The 17,396-nt window shown below is 37.6% G+C and overlaps 1 protein-coding gene across 2 annotated transcripts in view; it reads right to left on the minus strand.

Moving 5' to 3' along the window:
- The window catches only part of evlb (Enah/Vasp-like b), a 31,091-nt gene that overhangs the window by 2,929 nt on the left and 10,766 nt on the right, over positions 1–17,396 (minus strand). For both annotated transcript variants that reach the window (XM_060865013.1, XM_060865012.1), the window contains exons 2-6: positions 8,832–9,000; positions 7,591–7,768; positions 1,884–1,947; positions 485–561; positions 72–349 (exon numbers count right to left, since the gene is read on the minus strand). In XM_060865013.1, the coding sequence (XP_060720996.1) occupies positions 72–349; positions 485–561; positions 1,884–1,947; positions 7,591–7,768; positions 8,832–9,000 (766 nt within the window). The remainder of the gene's footprint in view (positions 1–71; positions 350–484; positions 562–1,883; positions 1,948–7,590; positions 7,769–8,831; positions 9,001–17,396) is intronic.

The following is a 17,396-nucleotide window of genomic DNA, read 5'->3' on the forward strand; positions in this document are numbered from 1 at the left end:
TAGTTTTTCACCAATCATTGCAGTAAATCCAGAACAAGTTGCAATTTGCATAGCTCAAAGATCAAACAGACCCTCTGCACTCTGCGCAGTTTGGCCCCGGCGATCATGGCAGCGAGGCCAGTGGCTGCGTGCGCATCCTCGTGATGATGATGATGAGCTCCATACCCACCTCCACCTAGAGGTAAAGGGGGTGGAGGAGGGGGAGGGGCTCCTGCTGCTGAAGGCGGAGGCCCAGGAGGTGCAGGAGGAGGAGGTGGAGGTGGGCATGGGCCTCCAACTGACATGACTGGTGGCAATATACTTGGAGGTGCCACTGAGAGCACTGCGGGATGTCCCTGAAACGGGGAGCCTGCCAAAAAAAGGTTAAATAATAGATAACACAAGATAACGTATAAAAGACAGGGAGCAGCAAATAAGGCTAAAAAAAATATGTGGGAGCTGATACTTAATCTATGTTCTGCTATATCTCTCGTTCTTTTCCTACCTGAGTTGGAGGAGCGTCGCTCTCTTTCAATATGTGCCTGCATTTGCTGCTGCTGCTGTTGCTGCATTTCCATCTGCCTGCAGAGCACACATGCAATTTATAGAGTCAGAGAGCAGGGGATATAATCTGCATTAGAATCAGCTCAATACCATGCAATTACTGTCATGCAGTAAGACCTCACAACAATGAAGAGTTAGGGCCTGTACAGAATAACTTTTAAATGGGGATCTGGAGTAATTTTATCTTTTACACATGGTACTGTAGGTCTTTTTTTAATAATTATCTTTATTTTAAAAAAATTAAAAAAAGAATATATTTTTAGAATCAATTTTTTTCTTTCATCTCCAGTAACTGCTTTACCTTGATCTATAATGAATGCAAAATCTATCCCTTTACACTTTACACTTTGGATGAGCATGATGCCAGACAACTGCCGGGCATCATGCACATGCAATTAATTTAGCTTAACCAATTAGCCTACATGCATCATTTTGATAGGAAGGAGGAAACTACAAAGAGAACATGCAAAACTCCACACAAAGAGCAACCCAACCCTGGAGCTGGAGATAATTCCTGCTTTAAAAACTGTTTTTGACTCAAAGGGAGAATGCTGGCATTCTCAATACATTTCAGATAGTCATCTTTGCAGTTTTACAGGCAGACGTGATGTGTTTAAATGAATGTTCTGCCAAAAAGGACGAATCATTTGCAAACATTTCTCATTCAACATTTAGTTGGCACAGATCCCATGATCGCCATTTGAGATCGCTTGTTCATTTTGAGGTCAATAGAAAGAAAATATTTGCATCTGTATCCAAAGAAAGAATACACTTATGTAGGTTGTTTAAAGTGGTTTTTATTGCCACTTGTTATAGAGCTGCAGGAAACCTGATAAACAATCATGTTTGATTCACAAATACCAGTGATTTTGCAGTTTCAATAAATTAAGTCAATATGTATAATGCAAACGTGCAAACTCTGTGGAAAAGGAAGATGTTTCTAACACAGATATGCATATGTTTTAATATAGACACCACCTAGAAAAGAAAAAAAAACTTTTAAAATAATGTGTACTAATTTTATTTATTATATCATACATTATTGCACAGATAATGATTGCTATTTTTGCCAGCGCTCTATTAGAATACATGGTAAAATAGAGAGATGTAAAGGTTTTCACCTGCACCTCATAACTGCAAAAAAAAAAACATGCCACAATTTCTTTCTTACATCTTTCTGGTGCTTCACTAAGTCTGACTGCATATTTCATCTGAATGTGAATAAATAAAACATTCTTCCTGAAGGAGAACATAATAAGGGAGAACGATGTCTGTTATTTTGCATGATTCGTGACTCTCAAGTTGACATAATTTTGCTGCAGTTATAAGTAGGACCTTACCTTCTCTGCACCTCCAGTTCTTCTGCTGTGGGGCCGTTCTGTACATGCCGCTGAACTGCTGGACCTGAGAACAGAAGATTGCAGTATTTAATATAAAAACTGCCAGGATCTGCCACTGGGACCAACCTTTCATTCCTCCCTTTTATAGCAACATGTTTTCCATTTAGTTTCATAGTAGTTATTGAATTCCTAATAGTCATAATGTATTAAACATTTGAATGAATGAATGAATGAATGAATGAATAAATAAATAAAAAGCTATTTTTATTGGTTAGTTAATATTTGTAATTTAAGCCTGAGCCTTGTATCTTTAAAAGCAATCTGGCAAAGATGAGCTTAATTATTAAATGAGATTCTATTGCACTGTATACTACAATATCTAATCAAAGCAGCTCCTCTTATTTTCTTTAAAAAAATTATTGTCCATTGTCAGCTCTAATTTACATGTTTGTTAATGACTAGATTTCATGTATAGACATCACAATGATACAACAGTAGTAACACTACCAGTTGGCTGTCACTACTTTACAGCATGTGCTTTCTGTCTTCTTGTGTGCTTTTGCAGGAGTTTGCAAAAATGTTTGCACACTCCAGAGCAAGTCAGTGACTTTATACTGACAAAATGTCTTGTCTCAGCGAGGGCAGTATATCTTATATGTCTGTTTATTTCATTTGTTTAATTTACAATTAACTACATGATGATATGTGCCTTTTATATTAAAGTATACTCCCGTAAATACAAACAGGAAGAGGCAAAATGGATCAAATCTGGCTTATAGCCAAAGCAAATTAGAAGGGACAAATACTTAAATATTTTGTTCAAATACCAATGCAGTCAGTGATATACAGTACGTATATAAACTGCCTGAGGTTACTTCTTAACAACTTATTAACTGTGCCCTCTGAATAACGCTCTCTATAACTGAACAGTATAATATAATCAACTGCAGCAGACTGAACGATAAACACGCTAGCAGGGTAAAACCATTATGTCTTAAAGATATATTATTTAGATATAGGTATGGATTCAACCTATTCCTTTGGCAAGATTTTAAAAATGTAAAGCATTTACAATGAAGTCATTTAAGCACAAATGCTGCAATATGGAAAAATATGGTGTTAAGAAACTGACCGGCATGGACACACACAGACGCATACTGTGTATTTAATCAATTTAATTAGTATGACAGGATGGGTATGTGTCTTTAAATTATATAGTGAAGTATATATACTATATAATTAGTTATGTGGGTATTTGCTTGTGCTTTTCATGCTCATGGCCTTGTTGTTCCCTAACAGAACCAAATAGTGTTTTATTTCAGGGTCTTGCAGATGATGCAGTGCCCTCTGGCTGTCACACTGTGTTTTATGATAATGATCTAGACTTGGCAGAAATTCATCAGGCGATTAAAGCTTCAGTCTTTATGTCAGGGACTAAAAATGAAATCCAATAACAATAACGTGACAAAAAAATGTGTTTGCTTATTCACATATAAGCAATTATTGCATTTTAATTATCTTAAAAAAATAGACATATTAACACAATTGATTTAAGGTAATAAATACTGACTGATTGATATTTGGGATTTAACTGGAATATTGGTTAAAGGAAGGAGGTACACATGTTACCTTTAAGGCTAAATAAGCAATAGAAGTAAAAACAGCAATACAGCTTATTACTGCTACATGTTCGCTGTACCTTCTGTAAGCAATTAAAAAAAATACACAGGAATATCAAGAACTCACAGGACATAGATGCTCGCTGATTGCTAGAAGGTAATTGACAGCTATGAACTGATATTGTCTGTCACTGATACATTGTTATAGGGAATGCCAGTCATTCCTCAGGATCAAATGTCAGCTTTCGAACCAACACATAAAACACAACAGAACCTGATCTGGTCTTTCAGAGCCTGACACCAGCACTTTGACTCATTTTTCACCGGTAAACTCTGACATGCACGTGACACAATAAACCAAAATATTACAACTGCATTTACATTTACATTTGTAAATGTTAATGTAAATGTAAACATTACGAGTAACACAAATGAAGTCCTAGAAGCATAAAATAAAATAGCAAAGCAATAAAGCCTGTACGTAATTTGTATTATATCTAGGTGATTATAGCATTCAGAGAAAACCCAAGCTCTAGTTAAAGTCATCAGCTGTTATGATATGTGTCAGTGTTGTACATCAGGTTTGTTGAGAGATTACAAGTTTACAGTGACCTTTAACATTATCCTGTATCCTGGTCTGTTTGCACTGTCACTTGGCAATATAATCTGAATAATCTGGATTTTTTTCCTGTTGCATTTTAGTGATGCCATGTGAAATGTAATTGAGCATATTAATATGTGGTCCTTTTACCAGTGTTACTATTTCTTAACTTTCCTCTACTAGAAACCTTTTCAGAGTAAGTAGAGCATCATACCCAGAGATATCGATATTCCAGTTCACCTTAGTAAAACTTGATTTATCCTCCCTACCCATAATTATTTTCTTTCGACATATAGAATTTATATGTATTTATTCTGTATATATATATATATATATATATATATATATATATATATATATATATATATATATATACACATATATTCATGAAGAGTTGATCAGTATAGTCAGTATAGTTTATCGGTATAGTTCCTGACGAACATGATCTAAAGCCTTCTCCACACACCACTAAAGGACCATTAAACCATCCTGATAGGAAAGATTACAACAAAAGTGAGATGGAGAGCAAGCAGTACCTACAGGACATCTTGAAGAAGAAGAGTCGGCCTTGGCAGATACACAAACACCCACAGACAAACTCACTGCTGATCATAGTGCACCAGGGCACTTCATCCCTTCTCTTCCTCTCTTTCCTCCTCCTCCTGTCTGTGTCCTCTACACTCCTTCATGCAGGTCTCCTGTTTCTCCACAGGGTAACCGCACACCTGAAGTGTAGCAGCTGGCTAGCGAGCCCTGACCAGCTCGTATTTCTCTAAAGCTCCCTGCCTCTAGTGCCTCCACTACCACATACATACAAACACCTCCAGACCGACAGAGAGCAGTGCAGTTGCATGCGTAAAGATGCGAGGTGGCTCGAAATGTGTGTGAAAAGGACACAAAACAGGGAATTTCTGCTGCTTTCTCTGTAACACACTGTTATCTAAGCAGCACAAACTTTTACAATTCATATGCAGTAAAACAAAATGCTTTTGTTTTCCTGATGATAATATCCAGGAATAAGATAATTCATAAGTTAAGTAATAAGCATTTACATCAGAGTACTTTATTACTAAAATTAAATGGCATGGTATAACATAGTTTATGTGTTTAGTGTAAAAATATTGTTTTTAGACTGAAGGCAAGTGCCATTATATATAAATGATACAGTGGTAGATATTGCAGTGGTATATTTTTCTATCCGATCTTTATATATTAAAACAATATAGCCTATCTATATACTGTAACATAGATATGTGTTTTGAAACACAACAAAAATGATGCAGGGGCATTTGGTACTTATGTTAATGCAAATGGGAGCAAGCAGTCAGATAAAGAAAGGCTGGACAAAGAACAGTTGAGCGGATAACAAGGAAAGTTCTTTGACATAGGTAGATATATTATGATTCTCGCAGAGTACATACATTATTCTCAAACTGCTTCAGGCTCTTTACTTCTGTCATTTTCACTCGACAAGAAAGAAAAAAAAACAGAGAACACTACACTTTAGTACTGAACCCAGGGGAGCGCAACACAACCACTTGGTTTAATTAAGATTAGCATTGTAATGGGAAAGTCCTTCTCAGTCCTTCTCAGTTATTAACTTAGCAGCCCTAATTCTAATTCATCTCCCTATGCACACTTTCTGCATGTTTCATGATAATCCGTCACAAGGTTGAGCTCATACTAATCATGTGTGGGAGATGATTCAAATGCTGTATGTCCTGTGTAGGGGATAGAATGAATACATGTGAAACGGCACGGAAAAAAGCTGGATATCAATGAAGATCAGTCACTGACTTGTTTTGACCGATGATGCTAAATAGAGAAGAAGCCAGATTAATTTTTCTGAGACTGAGGTATTTGCAAAAAGATTCAGATTTTAAACCTGTAGATTAAGCTGAGATTTTCAAACCTATTTAATAGTAGAGTGAAGGATTTTCCCAGGCCACTACTTAGTCAGTGACTACAACTCTTATTCTGTTTTCCCACCAATTACATTTAACATCAACTTTTAAGTGTTTCCTCTGAAATAAGTCTGTGATGCAGTGTACAGTGAGCACCATTAGAGGGCCCCCTGATTACCACATGGCCATGCAGGCTCTCTGCCCACATCACCACTCAGTAGAAATACTTGAGTTGCACAGAACTCAGCCACAGATACACATGAGTATTTACAGGGTTAAACGTGATAAGACCAATGTCTGCTGCAAAACCCACCAAATCTTTCTTTAAACCCACTGAGTCCTCACAAGTGAAAATCTCATCAGAACATAATCCATGAACACACTGATGCAGACGTCAAAGATATAAAGAATCATCCGATTCCAGGAATAAATGGATGGTAATTTTTTTTCAGATACCCTGATACTCTGTGTCCATCAGTACAGGGTTTCATTACAGCCAGGTTTAATCCCTTATTGTTTGCTAGCCACCACAGACTTATCCCATGATATACCCACGACCCTAGCAAAACCTTTTTAATACTGCTTTTAATACTTCTTTTTATTATATAAACTCACATTGCCTCTTGTTATTACTTTTTTTGTTCTAACTGCATTTTCCTTGAAGTCGAAAGATAAAGAAAGAAAACTTTCTTTGAGGTCAGGGTGGTTATATAAGAGCCTTAATGGGATTTAGTGCATGCAAATTAAACCTATATTTGACCCAAGACCCAAGCAAATCAAACCTATATTTGACCCAAGACCCAAGCAAATCAAACCTATATATTTCAGATTTTGTCTTATTTTATATGCATTTATCTGCCAATATTTTCAAACATCTGTCAATTGTGCATGTGGAACAGGAACAGTTTCTTTCCCCAGGCAATCATCCTGATCAACAACTCACCATAATTATATTCACTGCTTCTTATCATAAGTACTGCATTATCAGGACTGTCAGTCATCACATCATCTGTATATTACACACTACTGCTGCTGTATATTGCACAAAAAGCATAATATTGCACAATATTGTTATTTGCACTCCCACACTTTATGTACATATTCTATATTCATATTTTATATATTTTATTCATTCTATATATATTTTATACTCATTTTGTCTATATTGTATCTCATCTTCTGCATTGTTTTCTTGTATAGTATAGTGTTATTTATGTCTGTACCTTTGAGAGTCACAAACTGCTGGAACCAAATTCCTTGTGTGTGTCAACACACTTGGCCAATAAATCTGATTCTGATTCTGATGTGGTAGCTGCAATTGCATGTTTGCTAAACCTACATGTGTACTCAATAAATCCTTTTTTTTCACAGAGACGAATCATTTAACTGAATATATGCAGTCACTAGTTAAACTACCACTGACTATGTACATAACCTAGTAAAACTGCCCTTTGTTCACAGTGATGAAATGAAATGCTAGTGGCTGGCTTAAAGTAATGTTTCAGAAATAAAAAAATCAAGAAGCATGTCTTACTTAAAGTAGCTATAAAAGCAAGGTGATGTAATCCTGTGTGTAGGCTCACCTCCATCCTGAGTGCTGAGCACATTGAGGGCAAACAGCATGGCATTGGAGAATGTGGTGGCCTCCTCCTTAGTGGCAAAATTGAGTCCATACACTTGCCTGGCATCACGCCATTGGTGAAATGTTGGCGTGGCCTGATTATACTTCAACCCCTTTACAATAGAGTAGTTAATGACAACCTGTAAAAGAAGTGGAAGGTCAGCTGTACTGTGAGGAATCTGGTAAATGATCATGATTAATGGCTACTTCAGCAATATACTGTAGAGCAACATAAGCAATAATTCTAACCATTAATGAGTAGCAATGTATGTCCTTTATACTTACTCACTAACTGATCAGGGTCTCAGAGATGAACAATAAGAAAACCACTGCTTTCATATGGCTTGTTGTGAAAAGTACATTTTATATTTCTAGTTCTAGTTTGATACGGTTCCACAGCTTTGTTCATATCAGGAGGTAAATTAGTCCATATTGTGCAGTAACTCAGTAAATGAGACTGTACTGATGCAGTTTTGTAAAGCTTGATGTGATGTTTCAAGTCAAGTCAAGTCAAGAAGCTTTTATTGTCGTTTCAACCATATATAGCTGATGCAGTACACAGTGAAATGAGACAAGGTTTCTCCAGGATCATGGTGCTACACAAAACAAAGACAGAGCTATAAAGACTTAGTAAGTAGTCCTAGATACATAAAGTGCATCTGTGCAACCTGGTGCAAACAGTGCAGGACCAGACAAACAAGACAGACAAGACAGTGCAGGACAAAAGACAGTGCAGACAAACAATTACAAGACAACACAAAAAAGACAATACACAAAAGACAAATAAACAGAAACAGCACCGACCAGTGTAAATACTGTATGTTCAACAATATTGCATGCAGTAATACTAGAATGAACACAGTGTCATAGCAGCAGGTCCCTGAGATAATGTAAAGAAACTGTGCAAAACAGCAAACGACTGAAATGTGAGACAGTGTGTGCAAAGAATGTTTAGAGATCTTGATACACTAATTCTGCTGTGGTACATTTTGCCCTCTGGACCTGCCTGATTTATCCTAATGTCTACACTTTAGATTTGTACTACTGTAACCATAAAGACTGTCCTGTGAAAATTGCAGGGTCTGAACATCATTTCAACACACTTCTATAATCAGCTTTCTGTAAAGTTGTTTTGTAAAAATGTCTGTTTATTAAAAGCACTAAATTAAGTGGAGCTCAAGCGTGTGAAACAAGGGCACTCACCTGCTGATCCTGTAGTTTGACCCCCACCACACGGAAGGTGCTGTTGGCAGTGTTGTGGTAGATATTGATGCGACTGAAGCCTTGTTGGCCTGGTTTGATGGGCACCCACTTCTTGCTGGTGTCATCATAGACCATCACAGAGGCACGGGCCTGGCAAATACTCTGCTCACTACAATAAGAGGGAAAAAAGTGACATGATAAGTAGAAAGTCTATCATCATGCAGGCGCATTTCCAAAAAATTACACTCATACTTTAAACCAGCATTGCAACCCAGTGCTTAGATCACCAGAATGCGAAGGAAGAGAAAGTGGACAGGAAGAAATATTATAATATTACATTATTCTTATTCATTCATTCATCTTCTACCACTTATCCGAACTATCTCGGGTCACGGGGAGCCTGTGCCTATCTCAGGCGTCATCGGGCATCAAGGCAGGATACACCCTGGACGGAGTGCCAACCCATCGCAGGGCACACACACACACTCATTCACTCACACAATCACACACTAGGGACAATTTTTCCAGAGATGCCAATCAACCTACCATGCATGTCTTTGGACCGGGGGAGGAAACCGGAGTACCCGGAGGAAACCCCCGAGGCACGGGGAGAACATGCAAACTCCACACACACAAGGTGGAGGCGGGAATTGAACCCCGACCCTGGAGGTGTGAGGCGAACGTGCTAACCACTAAGCCACCGTGCCCCCCTTACATTATTCTTATAATATATACAATACAAACGACATTATTCCAAATGCTTCCACTAATATATTAATGTTGAATGGGATCAACTCTAGGTATGATCTGAGTGTGGATTGTCCTGTGGTTGGTGGGATTTCCTAGCCCTAGTTTTCTCTCCCTTATATAATAAGGGATTAGTGAAGATATGCTTTATGCATTTCTTGTGCCAGACAATAGATGGTGCTATTTAGAAAGACAGTTACTGGAATTTCAAAAGAATGTTATGTATTGATAAAAGTGGAACTAATCAGTGGGCCTATGCATGTACATTACAGTGAATGACAGAATGATCCATTTCCATAGTTTGTCACTGTCATTAACCATTTTTAACAGCATAAGGAACATAATGTGTTCAGCAAAAGCAGGTGATTTAATGAAAATTGTAATGAATTATTATTGTTATTAAGGTTGATATGTGGCCAGTCATTATTTTGCTATTCTCGTCCTCTACATTAGGTGGCATTTATCAAATCTGCAGATGACATTGTTGTCTTTACAAAATCCAAAAATTTTCTGCGTTATCAATTTTTATTAACTTTTGATAACACTAGTACAGTATGATTGCTAGCTACCAGTTGGTCACCATGGACACAAGTGACCTATACCTTTTGGATACAAGGTCACATAAGGACTGATATTTTATTTTGACAACGATATTGTTCTAAAATAATTTTTATATTTGTTACAGACAAAAAACTACATGGAGGCCTAATCCATGTTCATACATTTCATATGCAATTCCAGTATGTAATGTCTATCAAATACTTTCATTTGTTCATTTCATTTATTTATCTTTCATAAATGTCTATCAAATACTTTTAACAAATGTTATGAACAAGTTTTTTCTTAGCATTCCTGCTCGCTAAGAATATATATTATACAGTATATGTATCATTCAGCATTATTCTGCTTCTCTCTGCTCTGTACTATGAAATATCAAGTCATTTTATTAACACAGATATGAAAACTGTACCGCATGCATTTAATCTTATAGTGTATACACTTTGTAAAGTGTCATTCAAGCCTCCTCAAGTGGTCTGTAAAGATTATGTTCATGCAATAGTAAACTTTCTGACAGGGCCATTGCCTATGTGATAGAAGGACGGGAGAGAGCATGAGAAGGACATGAAGGAGGAATAAGCACTGATATGATTTTTGCACTGAAATGAGAAAAACAAACAGAGGGTCCACTTGGCTACTGTAATGGACTGTGAACGTAAGGTGAATGACAAGAAGAAGAAAAGAAGTCTTTAGAATCTATAACCGGTGCAATAAACAAACCAAACTTATTCAATAATATAGGTTAATATAGGTTTATTTTTGGACTGTAATTTCTGTACACTCCAAAAAGCCTTATGATAAATAACTACATTAAGATGAAAAGACTAATGCAAAAGGCACATTAGATCTCCTTTTCTGAACTGGCCATGTCTAATTTAGTTTCCTAGAAATTTATGGAGGTGACAAAAGTCAGCAAGACACATACCCACACACACACACACACACACACACACACACACACACACACACACACACACACACACACAGAGTGAGACACCCACCCACACAAATGCTTAGAAAAAGGAACAATATACAAATAGCTTGACATACAAACAAACACTCACCCGGTGCATTATATTCCATATTACATTCTTTGAAATTTTTGAATTAGAGTGGAATACTCCTCAACAGAAAAAGGAGAAATTATATATCTAGTTATCCTCGCCCTCAATTCTGAAGATATGCATTTCATAATATTTAAAAGTTTGGGTTCATAAAACTTTATGATTTTGAAAATGTCCTGTAGTTCTGTAACACATCTTCATAAAAGGCCTGAAATGCCTTTAATACTCAGAGGATCACTTTAGTGTGTATTTCAGATCACTGAATTTCTCTTTAAAATCATGCAAATCTAAGCATAGCCTGAGTTTGTGTGTGTGTGTGTGTGTGTGTGTGTGTGTGCAGACAGGCTGTCAGTACCGATTGATGTGTGTATTATATTTTTTTATTTATCCTTTATTTTACCAGGAATAATTCCATTGAGATAAAAAAATCTCTTCTACCAGGGAGTCCTGGTCAAAATGGCAGCACACAAAGTTTCACACAAAAATATTTCAAGACAAACCATACAAAAAGTCCTGTCCAGCACTCAGAACTAACAAAATATATAAATGTTAAGTAAAACAAGAACATAATTCTTTCAAACGAGACACCAAAAGGTTTCTAAACATATTTAAAGATGGGAGCACGTCTAGCATCAAAATACTCACAAAATACATTAAAATAATTTAATTCCATAATCTAGGCGAATAACAAGAAAAGGCAGTTTTAGCAAACTCAGAGTATGATCTAGGCACAGTTAAAAGTAATTTAAAGGACAATCTAGTTTTAAAACTACCAGAACAATAGGATAAAAGACTACAGATATACAAAGGCAGTTTACCTATTAAAGCTTTGGCAATAAACATCAACATATGCATTTTTCTCCTCTGATACAAGGAGGGCCAGCCAACCAAATCAAACAATGTGCAGACTGAGGCTTTCTGATGCAGTCTGTCCCCTTAAAGATCTCAAGCTGGCTCAGCCACATCCCTGCACCTCTCATGGATAATTCATCTGTGTGTCAATGCACACATCTCACATCCACATCATCACCTCTTCTCTCTTCATTTCCCGCTCCCCCAGACTGCATATTTAATATCTCTACACCCTTTATATTGTCTTGTGTCCTACATGCTGGATTTAAAACTAAAGCTAAAGATAATCAACTAAATACAAATGCTTTTGTTCAAGAAATCACTAGAGGCGAACAATCTAAAGGGCAATTCCAAACCTGTAATATAAACAACAACAAAAAAGGTAAATTAATCAGCAGGCCTGAACAGGCCTGATCTGGAGCAGTTACCAAAACCAGAATCAAAAACCAGATATCTCAGTAACACTTGGAATCTTTACTAGATCTGCTAGAAGCAAAATGTCACACTGAATGTTTGAGAGTCCAATTTATATAAAGTACAATATTTTTTACATTTGCGACCTGATTAAACAGTGATTAAAAGGTTTGAATTTGTAGGCCAGTAGAAGTAAACTGAAAATATGCCAACCCCTAACACTATACATTGCAGTTCTAACAATGTGACAATATGAATATCTTTGCCATTTGTTTTGCTAATAATTTACATTACCAAAAATGTTAACAAAAATAAGTTTTTTTGATGCAGTTTCCATAAGCCATCTTTAACCTAAATTCATCTTAAATTGGTTTGTATTATCTGAGGCAGCTTTGGAAAACCTGTTTTGTTGAATTGAATTTTTAAGAGATTTTCTATATTTTTACTTCTCATATTTGAAATGCCCAAACTATCCTTCTGGTTTTAGACAGAAAAATAGAAACACATTTAATTCCAGGAAAACATCTGTAGTTTCCAGAAGTATATACTGTATAATAATAAGTAGATAAATTAAATAACATTGAAAAGGTTTAGAGATGTGTACATCATTCCAATTTCTATAGTTTTCAAGGGAATTTTGTGATTTGTAATGGGAAATGTTTGCAGTTTATCCCCAATCCATCATTCAGTAATTACTGAATGAATTATTATTCCTTCAGACCTTCCGTCTCTCCGTGGTGTTTTTATTGACTATTCCTTATAAAATAATTTCATGTGGGCGATGCATTTGGAATCATCCCTAGCTAAATATATAACAAGACTAAATTAAAAACGATTTACTCACTAGAGATCACAATGCATGGCCTTGTGTTGTTGTTGCTTAAATGTGCACAGTGAGGCCTTGATCAAAGCCTAATATTAGTCAGAGTGCAGGATTGTTGTTCCCAAGAGTATGACACACTACAACCATGGTCTGTTATTACAGTAAATATACATTGCTTGGTAGTGTGAGCTGGTTTTGTGTGTGTGTGTGTGTGTGTATACAGAATGCTCTGGAAGCATTTTTTCCTTGATAAACAATACAGCTGATTAAGCACTACAGTTGCTCACATTGTTTGTCACATAGACTTTATGATCATTAACCCAGTGATCTGGGATCATCAGAAGAGGCTTTGATATGAACCCCTTCCACCTAGTCAATGATTTAACATAGTTTAACTATTTCTCCTACAGAGTGATCTGTCACATCTTCCCTCTTATCATCATCCTATGCAATGATTTCTAATCAGAGACAGACTTTTTTCCAATTCACTACTGCACTGAATGACTCATGTAGATGTAATAAAGCATGTGATTCACAGGCTGGCTATTTTTATCAAAAAATGATGTACTTTGAGATGACGACAAGGGAGAAGTTTATTATCTGCAAGTGTGTCTGAGTCTGTTTAAATCTAATACCACAAAGCTACTTCAAAGGTGAAATGAAGCCAACACAACACAGCTTTATTAATGATGACATGATGCTATTATCCACAAAGTGCTATCACTGCTGATTAGATTTCTTTGTAAAAGTAATTGTGTCATTGTATAACAATACAATGTATGTAGAATCTTGGAAAGGAGACTTTGGAAAGTTTCCATTGTCCAAAAACATTTTAGATGGAACTCTAAAATGGATAACAACCCAAAAGTTCCTCTAAGATTCCATTTCTAACAGTGTAGGTAGAATTTATGCATCCACAAGAAATACTGATATACATAAATATTATATTGGTGGCACAGATGGTGGCTGTATATAGGGAGATTCACCTGTAGTCCAAATGTCAGAGCAGGTTTATTCTCCAGGAGGTTTCCACCCACCTCCCAAATACATGCCTGAATGACTAAACTCCCATCCAGGGTATATTCTTGCCTTTTACCTGGTGTTTCTTGGATGTGTGTGTGAGGTGTTTCTGGTGCCCATCTAGTGTGTATTCCCACCTCATGTCCAGTGTTCCCAGGAGTGTCTCAGGACTCACCATCACCCTGGACATGGAGAGACCAGGACATATGATGCATGAACTTCAGAGTTTTGTCTATAAACCTTGCTGTAGAATCCCAAAATGTATGTCTCTGTATCCAGGCCAGGATGATGAATCAGATACTGTATTATGAATTTCTAATAATATTGGCCCTCGTAAGTTCTTTTCCTATTAATACTTTATCGTGCCAGGCAAATACTATTATATTTAAATATTAACTACAATTGAAATAAAATAATCCTGGACCAGTTAGTCAAGTTGAGCAACTTTAATAACTCTGTAGTATCATATAGTAGTATGTCTGGACACTACATGGTTAGAGTCTGTAGAAACTACACAGTTAAGTTTGAGTGTTTCTGTGATAGAAGTGGCAGAATGCCTTGCCAAAGAAAATAGCCTTTCAGGACGAGGAACTGCAGTCAGAATTATGAGTCAGGTTTTTTGGGGGAAGATGGTGTTACATAAGAAGCTTGCTGGACTGCACATTTGAGGTTTGGTGGCAGTGGAGGAACAAGGAGAGGAAAAAGCTTCCTGCTATCAAAAATCTGGACTACAAAAATAAAAAGCATTGACATTTAAAATTCCTCTGATATCATTCAGAGCCAAAAGAGATGTTTTTTATAGAAATGATCCGATTTTTGAAATGAAAAAATCTCAAGACCATTTCTTTGTAATGTATGAGTTACAATCACAAATAAAAACCTTTTGAGACATATTTTACGGGCATGAAACTGATGTGTCAGTTACAGACTGTGGTAATTCTCTATATAGAACCATTTGCCTAAATAAACCTAAAGTTGAAGAAACCTTAGTTTGGTTGTAGTATGATTTATGAGAGCCACAATATTAAAAACATGACCACATATTGTTCTAGACCATATATATATATACATATAATTGCTAATTGCACCCACAGCAATATAAATAAATCTGTTTGTTTAAACACATTGTGGTGGTGGATGGAAGGAAACTAGTTAGCCTGATGCCACAACACAACACCTTTATTATCATTTTCCAGTAACAGCATGCCAATTCATGTTCTATTCCTTCCTTAATAAAATAACTATTTGAAAGATGTCTCTCTTGTATAACTAGATATATCAGGCTACCAGATATCTGTACTTTTTGTACTATATCTGTATCATACAGTATATGGCAATGTAATATATAAATGTGTAATTATTAAAGAATGACTTATAAAATGTATTAAGAGTTACATTGAATGTATAGGCTTGTGCCTCTTATCAATTACATTACATTTATCCTATCCATCCATCCATCTTCTACCGCTTATCCGGGGCCGGGTCGCGGGGGCAGCAGTCTAAGCAGGGACACCCAGACTTCCCTCTCCCCAGACACTTCCTCCAGCTCCTCCGGGGGAATACCGAGGCGTTCCCAGGCCAGCCGAGAGACATAGTCCCTCCAGCGTGTCCTAGGTCTTCCCCGGGGCCTCCTCCCGGTTGGACATGCCCGGAACACCTCCCCAGGGAGGCGTCCAGGAGGCATCCGGAACAGATGCCCGAGCCACCTCAACTGACCCCTCTCGATGTGGAGGAGCAGCGGCTCTACTCTGAGCTCCTCCCGAGTGACCGAGCTCCTCACCCTCTCTAAGGGATCGCCCAGCCACCCTGCGGAGGAAACTCATTTCGGCCGCCTGTATCCGGGATCTTGTCCTTTCGGTCATGACCCAAAGCTCATGACCATAGGTGAGGGTAGGAACGTAGATCGACTGGTAAATAGAGAGCTTTGCCTTGCGGCTCAGCTCTTTCTTCACCACAACAGACCGGTATATCGACCGCATCACTGCAGAAGATACACCGATCCGCCTGTCGATCTCCCGCTCCATCCTTCCCTCACTCGTGAACAAGACCCCAAGATACTTAAACTCTTCCACTTGAGGCAGGGGCTTTCCACCAACCTGAAGGGGGCAAGCCACCCTTTTCCGGCTGAGAACCATGGCCTCGGACTTGGAGGTGCTGATACTCATCCCCGCCGCTTCACACTCAGCTGCAAACCGTCCCAGTGCACTCTGAAGGTCCTGATTTGAAGAAGCCAACAGGACAACATCATCTGCAAAAAGCAGAGACGAAATCCCGTGGTCCCCAAACTGGACTCCCTCCGGCCCCCGGCTGCGCCTAGAAATCCTGTCCATATAAATAATGAACAGAACCGGTGACAAAGGGCAGCCCTGCCGGAGTCCAACATGCACCGGGAACAAGTCTGACTTACTGCCGGCAATGCGAACCAAACTCCTGCTCCGGTCATATAGGGACCGGACAGCCCTTAGCAAAGGGCCCCGGACCCCATACTCCCAGAGCACCCCCCACAGATCACCACGAGGGACTACATTTATCCTATAATTAAGTTAATACAAGGATAAAATACAGGTGCTATATCCATGTCTGAAAACTAAAGGAAACTTAAGGTTTTATTTCTGACTGTTCAAAGCACTAGCATCGGAGACTCCTTCCATAAATCTTAAATAAATCTCCTTAGACAAAGCTTCACCATATCGACAAGTCTTGTATTTTTTGCTGTTTTACACATTTTTGTACACAGTCAACACATTTGTAATCTATTTATTATTCGCTGGTTTAGTGGTAGTTCACTGGTTAAACTGTTGGCCTTCAGATCAGAAGGTTGAGAGTTCAAATACAAGCTCTGCCTAGCTGCAGCTGCTGGGTTCTTCAACAACCCTTAACCCTTATCTGCTCAACTGATAAATGTAAGTTGCTCTGGATAAGAGTAATTGGCTTTAGATTATTTTAAACAACAACAACAATAATAATCATAATTATTCAAACGTTAAAATAGCATAACGAGCACGTTAGTATAAATGGTACATTTAATGTATTTACAAGAAAAGTTTGACCACCAGTCACTCTTTTATTCTGTACATTGCTGTCTTA

Source organism: Tachysurus vachellii, chromosome 3, assembly GCF_030014155.1.
Source record: "Tachysurus vachellii isolate PV-2020 chromosome 3, HZAU_Pvac_v1, whole genome shotgun sequence".
Lineage (NCBI taxonomy): Eukaryota > Metazoa > Chordata > Actinopteri > Siluriformes > Bagridae > Tachysurus > Tachysurus vachellii.